Source organism: Cavia porcellus, unplaced genomic scaffold (genome assembly GCF_034190915.1).
Source record: "Cavia porcellus strain 051 isolate PalLab524CR breed Dunkin Hartley unplaced genomic scaffold, mCavPor4.1 scaffold_1, whole genome shotgun sequence".
NCBI classification, from domain to species: domain Eukaryota; kingdom Metazoa; phylum Chordata; class Mammalia; order Rodentia; family Caviidae; genus Cavia; species Cavia porcellus.
In genome coordinates this window covers 110,259,666-110,275,142 of record NW_026947484.1, presented here as the reverse complement: position 1 = coordinate 110,275,142, position 15,477 = coordinate 110,259,666, and the positions used below count along the sequence as shown (strand labels likewise).

At 37.6% G+C, this 15,477-nt stretch overlaps 1 protein-coding gene across 2 annotated transcripts in view; it reads left to right on the top strand.

The window, feature by feature from the left end:
* Positions 1-4,112, top strand: part of LOC106025520 (zonadhesin-like) — a 29,969-nt gene extending 25,857 nt beyond the window's left edge. The window contains exons 1-2 of one of the 2 annotated variants that reach the window (XR_001199099.2): positions 1,848-1,892; positions 3,237-4,112. Coding sequence is in view for 1 of the 2 variants with exons in the window: in XM_063233384.1 (XP_063089454.1) it covers positions 3,237-3,708 (472 nt within the window). In the remaining variant the exon portion in view is untranslated. Of the gene's footprint in view, positions 1-1,847; positions 1,893-3,236 lie in introns of those variants that run through there. The other variant, XM_063233384.1, reaches the window with a different exon arrangement.
* The last annotated feature ends 11,365 nt before the right edge of the window (positions 4,113-15,477 follow it).

Genomic DNA, 15,477 nt, shown 5'->3' with positions numbered 1-15,477 from the left:
TGTAAAATTACAAGCATGGAGGGTTAATCAAACTATTTAACAGGCATTGCCTCATATATATTGGATAAAACTTATAAGAAGTCTTTGGTTTAGACTGAGCTACTGCATTAGATCTAACCGATCATACCAAAGGAGAGTCTCTCTTGCTAAAGTTTGTTGTCATCACAGTGAAACTACATGTTTTGTCTGACGTTCTACATGCCAAGGAGGGAGACAAAGAAAGAATAAATCCCAAAAGAAGCTTATGAAGGCTAGTGTGGAAGGTAGTCCCCTCTGATTTAATCTTTATAAGAAAAATAATTTTCAAGTAACCAACTCATTTGCTTGTTTGTTGTTTCTTTCTTCCTTAACCTTTTCTTTTCTAAAACCAACATCCTCTGCTGAACTCATTGGAATGCCTGTTGGTCTTACAGCATAAAGTATTGCTTAATTCTGGAATCACAAATGAAATCCAGTTGAGCTTTAAATTAAGCTTGTTGAAATAGTGTCCTGTGACACATACATTTATTTTTGTGTGGTAAGAACACTTATAAATATCTGTAGCAATGTTCAGTACATTTGTTAAGTGTAGTCATCATGATTTAAACAGATCTCTTAAATTATATTCCTCCTATTTCAATCAAGATCTTATGATGCTGTATGAGAGGTACTTACAAACTTTGCAACTACCTAGTCTATACTTCTAAGAAAATGTCCAAGCTGGTGTTCTGAAACCAGTTCTTCAAGCAACCAAAAAATTTTGAACACTCATTTGGTGCTAAACATTTGCATATAATTTACATAAATTGTCTTTTTTTAATGCTTACTAGTTACATAGAGAATGCTATTATCATCGTCACCAAAAAATGAGGAAGCAAAACCTAAAATACACTGAAGTGTCCAGAGTTACCAAACTGAACCCTACCCCGACACTACTCATCTTTTGTCAGACATGACTGTATTCAAGACTGTGCCCTGTGCATCCATCTTTGTCCTGGGATATCTAACAGCAGTGAGAAGGAAGCCTGGAGTTGTGGTGGGGAGGAGGGTTGGAGGGCTTTGGATCATGGATTCCAGGGCCCTACAACCTGAGTCTTACAAGAGCTTACTCTATTCACTAGAGTCTAGTGCATTGCTTCCTGCATCCCCCAATCCCTTTACATTATGATAATCATTTCCCTGGAAACTCTATAGTCTAGGTGAGTTACACAGATTTAGACAACAGTACTCTGTTCTGCTACCACCTAGCTTCTCCAAATCGAGCCTAATGGTTTTCCTCATAGCAAGTAAGACAGAAGACTGTAAATAACAATAGAGAAAAAAAACTAGTTTTTGTTTTATCATCCTACCAGTGTAGGCCAAGTATATCTCTGAGCCCAGGTTAAATCCAAGTCCAGACTTTACTGAAATTAGTGGGATTCCAAGAGAGCCACTCACTTCCTCGGCCATACCCTTAAAGCCCCCTAGGGCACCCACTGGCACCTGCTAGCCTGCACTTCCCAAAATAGTGCTCTCACAACTCACAGCTCCACTATCCTGAATGCTTGCTTGGGACCATCCTAGATGCAAAGATTCTAAGTCAAAAGTGACATACGTATTCAGAATACCAAAGAGATCAGGTGTGGAAAAGTGATAGGAACTTAGAGTGAGGGCCCGAGTGAAACATTCTCATCACCAAGCCTGGCCATGGCAAGAGGGAAGTGACCAACCTGCGAGTGAGTAAAACCTAAAATGTGAGGAAGCACAGGTGCATCATATTGGACTAGGGACTAATTAGAACACCCCAGTTCCTGGCCACCTCATGGCCTTGGGCAGTGGCTTGAGATGTATAAAATGTGGCCTGGCTCAGAGCTTTTCAAATCGCTTGGCTCTCCATCCTTCAGTGATCTGTGAGCTACAATAAGTTTGGCAAGGTAAAATCCCTCATGGCAAATCCCTTATGCAGCTGGGAGCTGGGGCAGGAGCTCTGGATGGCTGGGCAGGATGGAGAGTAATCCTCCATCTGTCTCTTCTTTATCTTTTGAGACCCATAGAACTTGGGTCCTCTACCACATATGGCTGAAGGATATTGGAGGGTATCTTGAGGCAGAAGAGGGCCTGACAGAGTGTTCTGAGGACTGTGCTGACATGTGACATAGCTTGCAGGTGCTAAAGGATTTGATAGAAAGAACATAATTCATCAGTTCTGGGCAAAAGGACTGGTGGCAGAAAGAGGGTGAAGGGAGAAAGATGGCAGTCATTGGGGAGAGGAGGGATGGGAAGCCGTGGGAGAACAGCACTGGGGCAAGAATTGCAGCACAGTGGGAGGTCCTGCTCTGGACCAGAAGACAAACTGTTCTAGCCACCCTACTTCAAGAGTAGTTAAGATGCTTCTTCTTCTTCTTTTTTTTTAAATGATGCTTCTTTTTAAAATTTTGTAAATGTATATACTAAATTGAAATCATTATATGGTGCTTATATGCTAGGTTGTGTGTGTGTGTGTGTGTGTGTGTGTGTGTGTGTGTGTATCCATAGATACAATCATATCTTTTATGTACATATCAAATCTAAGGGAGATAGTTATGGAAAAGTTAAGTAATTTTCTACAAATATGTAGCTCTTACCACTATAGATATGATGCAGATCTCAAGAAATTCTGTTTTAGAAACCTCAGGTTTTGAAAATTATAAGTTACATGACTTCTCTTTTGCTAATTCTCGTTGGTTTTTCTACTTACTCAGGCTCTCTCTCTCTCTCTCTCTCTCTCTCTCTCTCTCTCTCTCTCTCTGTCTCTCTCCCTTTCTAGACAGATAGGTGATAGATACATATAGAATATATATTAAAACATATATTATTTTCTTCCTCTCTGTCCACCTCTCCCTTTCTTTCTTCCATTTTCCTCCCTTTCTCTCTTCTTTCCTTTTTCCTTTCTTCTTCCCTCCTCTTCCTCCCTTCTCTCTTCCTCCTTTCTTCCCTCTATAATGTCTTCTTTTACTTCTTTATTTATAATTCCTTATAAGAGGAGTTGGAATGGCTTGCAAACAGACACACACACACACACACACACACACACACACACACACAGAGACAGAGAGACAGAGAGAGACAGAGAGAGAGAGAGAGAGAGAGAGAGAGAGAGAGAGAGAGAGAGAGATTAAATTTGGGGAGGCATCAGGTCAAGGCAAAGGAGCGCAGCATGTGAGTATGCCTATAGGTTTACTCAGGATTTCCCTGAGGCTTGAGCACTCCTCACTTCTGTGTCTTTCTGATTTTTGCAGAGCTAATCCAGAATGTTTCAGCAGAGACAGGAGCAGTGCTGTCCTCCACCCCAGCAGTGCTGCCTCCCACGCCAACAATACTGTCTTCCACCAAAGCAGTACTGTACTCTACCGCAACAGTACTATCCCTCACCAAAGCAGTACTGTCCCCCACCAAAGCAGTACTGCCCTCCACCAATGCAGTACTATACTCTACCCCAACAGTACTATCCCTCACCAAAGCAGTACTGTCCCCCACCAAAGCAGTACTGTCCTCCACCAAAGCAATGCTGTCCTCCACCAAAGCAGTACTGTCCCCCACCAAAGCAGTACTGTCCCCCACCAAAGCAGTACTGTCCCCCACCAAAGCAGTGCTGTCCCCCACCAAAGCAGTGCTGTCCTCCACCAAAACAATGTTGTCCCCCACCAAAACAATGTTGTCCCCCACCAAAACAATGCTGACAGCACTCCAGCAAAAGATCACTCAACGTAAGAGGGTTCCCTCCAGCTCAGTGGATGAACCAGCCTTGCCAGCTTCCACCCAAGTGCCAGCAGAAGTCTCCACTCCCTCAGCAGTGCCAGAAGTCCAAGCAAAAGTAAGACTGTCCAAGAGAAACAGCAAGAAGTATCCCCATTAGAATCCTCAGACAAGCCTTGTCAGTTCACCATGCACCTGGATGCAGCAACACTCCGCTGTGGGGAGGCAGCACCAGGACCGTGCTTTTCTCCTTCTCTCTCTTCTTAATTAGCAGCTGGTTTCCATCTCAGACAAGGATCTGGCTTTAAAACGTCTGCTCATCTTCAGTGACATGCTTCTACATTGCTCTGCTAGAAACTGGAGTACCACAACCAAACATTCTTTCCCATCACTCTTTTCAAATCATTAAAGTAGTAAACCTCTGGCACTACTTGTGTCTCTCTGATGATTGTGTTGTTTGAAAATGTTGCCTTTCTACAGAAATTTTGTCTTTCTCCCTACCTATCGCCCCAGGGTTCCTGGAGGGTAAGTTCTATAAAGTACACAGCTGAGGTGCTAAGTCATTCACAAAGGTCCAACTAGAATAGGATATGTGTACTCTCAAAAAATGTGAACCCCAAACAGACCTAGGGAGGACAATGCCTGTACAGATAAGGAAAGGCACCCTGCTAAGCTGAGTGAGAAAAACAGAAAGTGTGAGGGAAGCCCTTCCCCCAGTGCCCAACACAAAGACACACAGCAGAAGAAAAAGATTCACTACAAATTCTAACCATGAGTGACCATATGCTAAGCCTAATTGTTCAAAAAGAGCAAAATCTGAACTTGAAAACTTCTTCCATTAGGGAAACAAAAAGGCCAGTTTCTTCAGACTAACTGATTGTACAATTAGGAGACAATCTACACAAACAACTTGCATCAAAACCACACATGAATCTGTGAGTTAATTTTTTTCCTCTATAGTGAGGGTTGAACTTAGGCCTTATTGAACTACAATCCCTGTATATTAAATTTTGAAACAGGGCTTCCTTATATTGCCCAGGATGGCTGTGAACATGCCACTCTCCCACCTCCTTTTAAGTTACTGAGATTGCAGGTGAGCATCACATCATCCAGCCTCCACCAGTTAATTTTTTAAAAATCAAATTCCCAGGCCCCATTGTTTCTTCAATTAGTCAATTTCCAGCTTGTTTCTTCCCCACTACTGTCCTATTTTCAATTCTTTGAATTCCTGGTGATTGAGGTATAAGTCAGACTCGTGGATAACCTAAGCTTATCCCTTACTTCAATTGCACATCCTTATTTGCCTCTGCCAGGTCTTAACTTGCAAAATAGACCACAGATTGGGGCATTTTGGCTTCCTTTCTTCCATCTGCCTATATTTTCGTCCCTTTTAATTCCAGTGGAGTCATTGCTATCTACCTGAAGTATGCAACAGAAGAAAATAATCTAAAATTATTGCTTCTCCTCCTCACCAGAAAAGTTACCTAAATAACTGTTTTAATGTGCCTTCATTAGATGCCTGGACTCTTCTCCATTATGCCTTTCTTTTCACTTCTATTATCATCTCTACTACACATTCACTAACAAACCCTGCTCCATCCAGTACACTCTTAGTAAGTACTTCTCTCGCAGTTGCTTAGAAAGTGATGAATGTTGTGAAGATGGAGAAACATCGCAAAGGCTTTGAGGTCTCTTGATTTAACCAGTCCCATAGTAGACCAAGATGAGGCCCTCTCAACATCGCAAAGAATAAGCAGACAAACAGCCTCTAATTAAGATAAAACTTGAGTGTATACTTCCTCATGATGCCCTTTTCACCACAGTAATATATTCAATGGAAATTCAGCTCCAACATTAAAAAACATTGTTATGTAAATCTTAACCAAATTCCTGGAAAATGATATAAATGTTTTTCTGTATTCAGTGAAGTGTACCAAAGTGAAATTCTCCTCTCTCTAACCTTATTTTTCCCAATTTGTTCCTGGGGAACTTCTCATCTCATCTTTTTTTACTTTCCCTTAGTCGGCATCTTTCTTAAAGTTTTATTTAATTTTTTATTTAAAAATATATTTATATATAAATGAGGAGATTAAGATGAAGAGGATATAACAACACAGGTCAGAACAGAACAATTTAAACAACATAGTGTTTCACCACAGGAAAACCCAACATAACAATAGTGTCTCTTTCCTTGAAATATTTGAATATACCTTCATATACTGTAGTATCAAACATAACAAGACAGTGTAAAACCATTCAAAAGGGTAAAAGTATTACAGGGTATTTAGAACCAACTAACAGAAAATGAACAATGGTTTCTATATTATCTCCTTGTCTATTAAAATTTTTGTTTATACTATCACATATAATAAAATCCAATAAGACACAACATGATAAAACTGAGGGAGGCAGAAAAACAAAAGCTTGATGGGACTTCAAAACAACACTAGCTATTATAATGCCTTCTTTTCTTCAAAATAACTGTTCATATCATCACAGACAATAAAATCAAACACCCCAGAATAAAATCATTCCAATTAATGAATGAAAACATTATAAGGCTTCCAAACAATATAATGGGGAATCCTGATTACCACATACTTTTATGTATTCTTACCATTTCTTACACTAGGGAACCTATTCCATATTTATACATGTGAGTTTGATTTATTTTGCATATGAGTATGGTCTCAAGCTATTTATTTACAAATATCTCAATGTGATCATTCTTTATACCTGAGTATTACTCCATTGTATAAAAATACCACAACTTCTTTATATATTCCTCAGTTGATGGACAGTCAGCATCTTAACATAAGATTGTATTTTGCCTTTCGGGGATTCATTTAATTTTCTCCTATACTAATTATCATTAGTCACACATGTTCATGTATGTAAATTTATAAGCATGTGTACACTACACTAACATGAGCAATCAGTAATCTGGAAACTTTTCCAGAATAGAGAAAGATCACAAGCAGTTAACCTTGAGTATTTTTTCTATTTTCCCCAACATTATGAGTTTGGATTCTAGAGCTACCTTCTTTATCTGTCTGACGTGGAGTAAGTATATAACTTCTCCAGGTCTTACTTTTCTCATCTGTGTAGAGACAATAGCTGTCTCTTGAGGTTAATAGTGTTTAATAAAATATCGAAAATAGGTAGTACGTATAGTATGATCCATAGCAACTGTGGACAGATGTTAATTGTCGCTTTCATTCCTGTTCTCCAAGATTCTGATAGAGCAGCAAGCTTATAGGAGCCATTCCCCTGACTCCCATCACTTTGAGCCCAGAAATTTTCTCTAGAACTGTAGTGAAACAAAGGCATTAGAGGAGCAGCATAAACACTGAGAAATATCTCAAAAAACCCAGAACTGCATTCAAGGAACAAGAACAGATCAAACCAAAGTTAGCAGAAAAATAGATAATGAAATTAAAAGTAAGTAAATTAAATGGAAACTAAAAGAAAATTTACCCAAGATTGGTGAAATCAAGAGCTAGTTTGAAATAAAAATAAAATATCAAATGTTTTAGTAAGTTAAGAAGTGGAAAGAGAAGATTCAAATAAGTAAATACAGAAAGGAAAAGAGCAACATTGCAACAGATAACATAAAAGTACAAAGGGTCATTACAGGTTACTTGGAACAACATATTTTCTTTTTGTCTTTTTTATTTTTAAAAAGCAAAACATAAAAAAGGATAGAAACAATACAGAATTTCAAAAAATTAACAGTAAGAAATCAACACTGGTTAATATATTACATATTGTCATAGAAGTAGTAGTTGGTTACAAAATCTAAGCATAAAAAATGAACAATCAAACTATGACAGCACAAACTATTCTTTCTGATGAAGAATTAGTAGTATGGTCATCTATCTTACACACATAAACATACATACATATGTACATAAACATACATACAGTTATACGTGTATACCTAAAAGTTGTTCTTTCCTTTTGATCAATTACTTTCCCTTTCATTATTTACAATGCCTATTGTATATTTTGGGTCTTATTACTCTTTCAGTTTATTATTATTATTTTTTACACTAGGGAAACAATACAATATTTACAAATGTGAGTCTCATTTATTTCACTTATAAGAATAGTCTCAAGTTGCCTCCATTTACCTATAAAAACCTCAAGATTAACCTTTTTATAGTTGAGTAATACCCCATTGTATAAAAGTACCACATCCTTTTCATTCACTCTGGTAGATGGGCATTTTGGTTGTTTCCAAGATTTAGCTATCACAAATTGTGCTGCAATGAACATGAGTGCACATATATCACTATGACATGACTTTTCAATTTTTCTGGGAAAATAATCAGGAGAGGAATAGCTGGATTGAATGGAACTTCCAATCTTAGTTTTTTGAAGAAGCTCTATACTGATTTCCAAAGTGGCTGCAGCAGTTTACAGCAGTGGAAAACTGTTCCTTTTGCTCCACATCCCCACCATCATTTGTAATTGGTTGATTTCTTCATGGCAGCCATTCTTTCTGAAATAAGATGGAATCTCAAGGTTGTTTTAATTTGCATTCTTGAATGAGCAGTGATGGTGAATATTTAGTCATGCATTTGTGTACCATTTTTATACCTCTGTCTGAGAAATGCATGTTCATCTCAGATGCCCATTTTTCGAGTGGGTCTTTGAATTTGTGGGATTTGATGTTTTTCAATTCTTTATATGTTCTGCATATAAGTCCTCTGTCTGAGGGGCTGCTGGATAAAACTCTTTCCCATCCAGTGGGTTTTCTTTTCACTTTGTTGTTGATTTCTTTTGAAGTGCAAAAGCTTTTTAATAGGATGAAATCTCAGTTGTTAATTCTTTGAAGTACTTTCCATCATGATTCTAATGGGCTTTCCTTGATAGGTGAGTTGTGTCTTTTTTCTAACAGCTTTTAGTATTCTATTTTTATGCTACATGCCTGGGATGTTAATTATTATCTGTCTGGGTGTAGATTTATTTTGGTTATGATTGGTGTTATATGTGCTTCACTTATCTGCATATCAGATTCTTTCCCCATGTTTGGGAAATTTTCTGGTATTATTTCTGTGAACAGTTTTCCTGTCATTTACATTTACCCCTGAATCTTACTGATGCTTATCACTATAATATTGTTTCTCTTGGCATCATCTTGAAGCTGTAAAATTGTCATTTCATGTTGCCTTGTTATTTTTAAAAGTTCTTACTTTTCATGATTGCTAGCTGCAATCCTGTTCTCAGGTTCTGAAATTCTATCCTCAGTGTCACTCAAATGGTTTCAGCAGCTTTCAATAGAATTTTTTATTTCTTGGATATCTCTTTGAATTCTGTTTCTTTTCTATATTTGCCTTTTACATCTTTTCTATATTCTTTATTCAGTGTTTCCATCCTTTTCCTATACTACTGTACTCTTTAATCTATGTCTTCTATAGCTATGCTGAGCAACTCTTCTTTTATTAAGGTTGTCATTTCTTTCTTGATATGAGAGGTTATTTCTAACCTGATTTCCTCTATTGCCTCATGTATTTGTTTCTTTATTTGACTTGCTATCTTTTCAGAAATTTCAGGTGTATGACTTTTAATGTCTTCTATTTTAGTGTCTCCTCTACTTGTTGGACTGGATATTTGAAATTGCATTTTGCTTTTTCATTTTGTCATTTTTATCTTTTAGGCTAATATTTGGTCTTTCAATCCCACTGTCTGTACTGCACGTCTTAGGGTCCTATTGTGTTGTCGATACTTGTCCAGTTTCTGGGTCCCACAGTGAAGGGGAGGACCAGTCAACTGGATTCCTCCTACAGGGCCTGTTTGGTGAGTCCTATATTCTTTCTAGGCTGACTAGCCTAGGAATATTAATGTAAGTCAACCATTAGTTCCAGCTGTAACTCTGGCTTCAGGGTGTTACTGGCCACCAGATCTACCCAGCTATAGTGTGCCCTCAGCTGGGACTGGGTGCTTTGTAAACCCTTTTGATTTCCTCTGGGTTGGGAGAGGCCTTATCAGCAGTCTCCTCAACCCACTTGGTATTTTCTGTATGGAGGAAGTACTCACTCATACTCTTGCCAGGATTGTCAAGGTCCTATAGCGGGGGGGGGGGGAGTACTTTGCTACTGCTTCTGTTTAGATATTGAGGTTCTCTATCTGAAGAGGAAACTCACCACACTGTCACAAGCCTGCTGAGGTCCTCTGTGCTGATGAGGGGTTTCTGAGTCTCCTATCAGCCCACCAACATTCTGCAGGTGGTGAAAGACGTTACTGATTGTCAGTGGACTGCTATGGTGTTTTGGATGGAGGGAAAGATGAGCTATAATCTACTGCCCTCTCAGGTCCTGGTGGCAAGGAGGACGGGCAGCAACTATCCATGACCATCCTAGGTCTGGGGCATGGGGTGAGGAGGAGGGGTAGCTGATGATCCCCTGAACAACAAATTTTATAAACTACAAGACATTCACAAATTTATAGATATATACACCTTTTGAAGACTGGATCCTGAACCAAAAAAGGACACAACAAAAAGGAAAATTATGGGCTAATATCCCTTATGAACAAAAGAAACAAAAAATCTCAACAATATATTAAAATACTAACTGTAACAGTACGCTAAGTTATTCATCATGATCAAGTAAAAATCATCTCAGTAATGCTAGGATGGTGCAGCACATGCTCATTAATAATCATGATACAATACTGCAACCCACAGAAGAAAGGTAAAAAAATATGTGATAATCTCAATAGTTTCAGAAGAAGCTTTTGACAATATTCAATATATCTTTATGATATTGAAAAAAATTCTAAATAAATTACATATAAAAAGACATGCCTCAACATAACAAAGGACATATGAGACAAAACAACATCTTATGAAATAGGAAAGCTAAAATCTAAGATCTGGAATAAGACATGAATGTCATTTTCACCATTTTTATTCAACTTAGCACTGAATATTCTAGGGTAACTGACAATAAATAAACACATAAATAAATACATAAAGAATTCAAACTGTCAATGTTTTCTAGTGACATGATATTATATATAGAAATCCCGAAGACTCCAGCCAAAAAACCCCACATAAGTTAAATAATTCAGTGAAGTTTCAGGATACAAAGCCAAACAAAAAATCAGCAGTACTTCTATCTTCTAAATGTCAATTAAATGAATACAAATTAAGAAAGCAATGCAACTTAAAATGGTTAGAAAAATTACCTGGGATCAGTTTAATCATAGTTCTACGCAATTAAAACTACTGAACTGTTGATAAACGTGGTAGAGGACATAAAACTGGAAACATCTCATGCTTATGAGCTGAAAGAATTAGTATTGTTAAAATATCCATATGGTTCAAAGCAATAGACTTAAAGCAATATCTGACAAAATACCAATAAGATTCCTCACAAAATTAGAAAAAAATATTCTAATATGTGTATGGAAAGAGAAAAACAGCATGAATTACCAAAGCCATTTTTGATAAAAACGATAATGCCGGAGACATAATATTACTTGACTTCAAAATATGCTACAAATAAATAGCAATCCAAGGTGGGGCATTTTGGCATAATAGTAGATCGTGAAACAGAACAGAGAGCTGAGAAAAAAATCCACACACCTGCATTTCATTCACATGTGGAATCTAAAAAGCTGAATTCATGTAGCTGAGAGTAAAATGGTGGTTACTAGAGGCCAGAGACTGTAGCAGGAAAGGAAGGATGGGAAGAGACTTAGTTGTAGTTTGTAGGAGTAAGAAGTTGTGGTGTGCTGTTACTGCTGATACATAAAGGTCAATCTTCTCAGTAAATGGTGCTGAAAAGTTGAATATCCAGTGGCACAAGAATGCAATTACACCCCTATCTTTTATCAGGTACACAAGTTAGCTTACAATGGGTTACCAACATACATGTAAAATCTGAACATATGAAACCACTCAAAGAAAATATAGAGAAACACATGAGGATATGAGATTGGGAAAGGATTATTTTGTACAGGATCCAATAGCCCATGGAATGAAAGTAAAATAGACTAAATGGGATTACATCAAGCTAAAAGTTTTCTTCCCAGAAAACAAAATCACCAACAAAATGAAGAGACAACCTATGGAATGAAAGAAATATTTGCAAATTATATACCTGAGAAGAGCTTCATATCTAGAATATACAAGGAACTCAATCTCCTAAAAGCAAATAACCTTAACAGAAAATGCGTCATACTCAAATGCATTTTTCTAAAAGGATTTTGTACAAATGGCCAGTATATCCATGAAAAATGCTCAAAATAGCTAATCATTAAGAAAATACAAATAAAAACCAGTATGAATTCTCCTTGCACTTCTGTTAATAATGCTAAGATCAAAATGATAAAGGGTAAATAGTGATGGTTATGACATAGTGAAAAGGAAATTCTTCTGTACTGTATCTGTGAATGCAAGTTAACATAGCATTTTTTAAAAATAGTATGAAGTTTTCATAACAAACTAAAATTAGAACTGCTATGTGATCCAGTAATTCCATTGCTGGATACATCAAGAAGAAAATGAAATAGGTATGTCAAAGAGACTTCTCCAGTTCCCTGTTTATTGCAGTACTACTCACAATAGCCAAGAAATGAAACAACTTCAGTGTCTGTCAACTAATAAAGAAAATATAGTACGTATACACAATGGAATACTATTCAGCCATCAAGAGTATTAAAAACTGTTACTGTGACAATATAGATAGAACTGGAGATCATGAAAATAAGGTAAACAAAGCACAGAAAGATCATGTGATTTCACTCATATGTGGAATCTAAAAATTTGAACTCCCAGAAGTTGAGAGCAGAACATAGATTATTGAAGGCTGTAGAGAATAATCAGAAGCAAAAGATGAGGAGAGGGTGATTAACAGGAACTAAATTAGAGTTGAAAGGAGTAAGAAGTTATGATATACTACTACTGCACAGGTAGTGAATACAGGTAATAATAATGTAGTGTACATTTCAAAAGTCCAGAACAAAAGGATTTTGATTGTTTTCCCCACAGAAAGATGATAAAAGTTTTCAGAGATAAATACAATTAATCTGACTTAGAAACATATAATGTGTAATGTATCTAAAATGGAAAACTAAAGGTGTTCTCTGATAACTTAGATGTGGTGATATTTAATCTAATTACTGAAAAATTCCTGAATTAGGAATTATCTACAAATCAGGCAAAATGAGTCAAATTTTCTCTGAGTAACATGAGCAAGTGATTAAGGAAATCAAGGAAACAATTTGAATAACTTTTCAAGCTACAAGACTTACATGGAATCCATTTTACTGTTCTGTCCACATTTTGATGTTTAAAATTATCATTAACAGTTTAAAAACATGATTTTACTAAAATATATTGTATGTACAACATAAGAAATGCATACTTTTAAACTGAACATATGGAGAATTTAGATTTTAAATTAAAAAGTTATAAAGTACAAAAGTGAAAATGTTGCAGAAATCCGAGCTTGTTTTCCCAAGGGAGCGTAGTCTGAGAGGAGAAGGTGCTTGGAAGTACTTAGTGTACATTACAAGCGGACTAGGAAAAAAAAAAAAACAACTAAAGAAATTCAATCTGATGGTGCATTATTAAACTGAGCACTAATGCAAGAAGCTGGAACTAAGTCCCATCTGGCAGCTTCTAAGGACCATGTGTAACATGCATCAACATTGTTCTCCTGAAATACTGAAAAATATGTTTGTGGTCTGTGTCATTCTGTGTCACTCATCCATATTTGTCCTCCCTAACAGTTTCACTTTGCTTTTGCACCAGTGTGATTGAGCAATCTGCTCTGACTGCTTGACACTGTGACTGTCAAGAACCTCTATGAGAGACTCAGGAGATACTTGGTACACTAAGAAGGTATGGTTGCAAGAGTAACAATCTAGCAGCAACTATAGTGTAGGCACAAAGTAAGCTGAGAAAATGGAAGATGTGGCATAAAGGATATCAGTTTGTCTGCCTCTAAATGTTTGAAGGAGATACTTAAAGACTTATGTCAATGTATTTCTCTGTTGAGATTATTCCACCCCTTGTAATATAGCGCTGTGTCCTTCCAAATTTTCTAAGCAGGATGTTTTTCTCTGCACTTACTGTCCCTTCCACATTTGTACACTAGATGGCACTCCTAAGTCAGATTTGTTGTGAGGCTGTTGGTCTCTTGTCAGTGTTCTACTTAAAGGGTGATCTAAGCCAAGTTTGTGCTAAATTTGCAATTGGTGTAGCTCAACATGAACTGGGGGAAGTACTTAATCCAGATTTCCCTCAGAGTTGTGGCCACAACACTGCAGTTGAATCTATGGCTCCCTGAGATCAGTGCAGCCTTGGACAGAAACAGGACCCATATACTCTTCTGTGTTACCTTTTGTTGAGGTAGACACATAGCCCAAGAGAGCTACAACCAGTCACAGGCGAAGATGAATGGACTAGGATTGTTTCTTGCAGCCTGGCACCTGGATTGGTGTCTGGGTTGTTCCAGAAGCTCTGTCATCAGGTAGGCCTAGGGACGATGGTCATTAGAATCTGCCCATTGTTCATTTTCACCAGTGTGGCACTGAATTCTGAAGCAAAATCCTTTGCTTATTATCCTGTCCTGCTCTCAGCAGATGGAATCATAGTCCATTTATGCTGCTGTTGGTGAAGTTAGTCCCTTAGCTGCCAAGCTTAAACCTAAGCTGGGGCATAGCCGAGTCTCAAACTTCAAGGACCTACACAGACTCAGGAGAGCAGCTGGTGGTTTGCAGGCTGAAATGTGAGTTCCTCTCACCAGATGCAGATAGCCACCTGCATAAAAGTGGATACAGAAGCTTCCCCTGGAGAGACTAGCTTGGGATAGCTGTAGTGGCCCAGACTACCAGATGGGTGATAGAGATAGCCCCTACTTTGCAAGACTGGAGATAAGTGAGTTGTACCTGAGTCTCACAGTCATAGAATCAATGCAGCTAGAGGATAGTGTACCCTAGGCTCATTGAAGGCTGACAATGATGGAGGCCAAAACTGGAGTCTGTCACATTAAACTATACATCTCTACCTGATGCCTGATCTGGGAGCAGAATCTGTGAGTTTTGTTTTCTGTCTGATGCTAAGTCTCAGTGTGGTGGTCCTAGAATAAAGCTCCAGGTGATGTCCTACAGGGCTTTCATAAACTTTCCCTCAGCATATGGAGTTTCCATCTCTTCTTACATCTCTAGTGTTGAGAGAGGAGTGATGGTAGCAATCCCTTGGCCACCAGTTCCAGTGATTCAGTCAACAGATACCAACCAGATCTGTGGCAGGGATTGTGAGAAATCTGCCCAGCTGGGTTTCTCCAATTAGATTTCAAGTGTAAAGCCGACAATTAATTACTTTTACTTACCCCAGCAATAGGTGTGTCCCTCCATGTTGACCTGCTTAGAATTGTGAATTGAGTGACATGACAGTTCTTTCTTTCTGTGCATCTTTACTTACTCTTGTACTAACACTAGGTTTTATGATCTCTTACTTGGTTTCCTCAGCTCTTGTGAAGTTAGTTTGGTGTGTGAGTAGCTGTTCAGCTGTGTGACTTGTTATGTCATTGAGGAGACAATTGCTAAAGGATATTACTCAGTCACTGTTTTACTCCAACTCCACAAAACATCTTTATATTATGAAATAGGTGTTCCACATTTACATTTAAAATTACCTCATAACTCCATCAATTTTTTACTAATTTATTTGAGTTGAGATAAATAAATGAAATACATTGATGTCAGTTAATATATATGTGACTTTACATTTACATATTTTAATATTTTTCTTACCCTTGTTGAAGA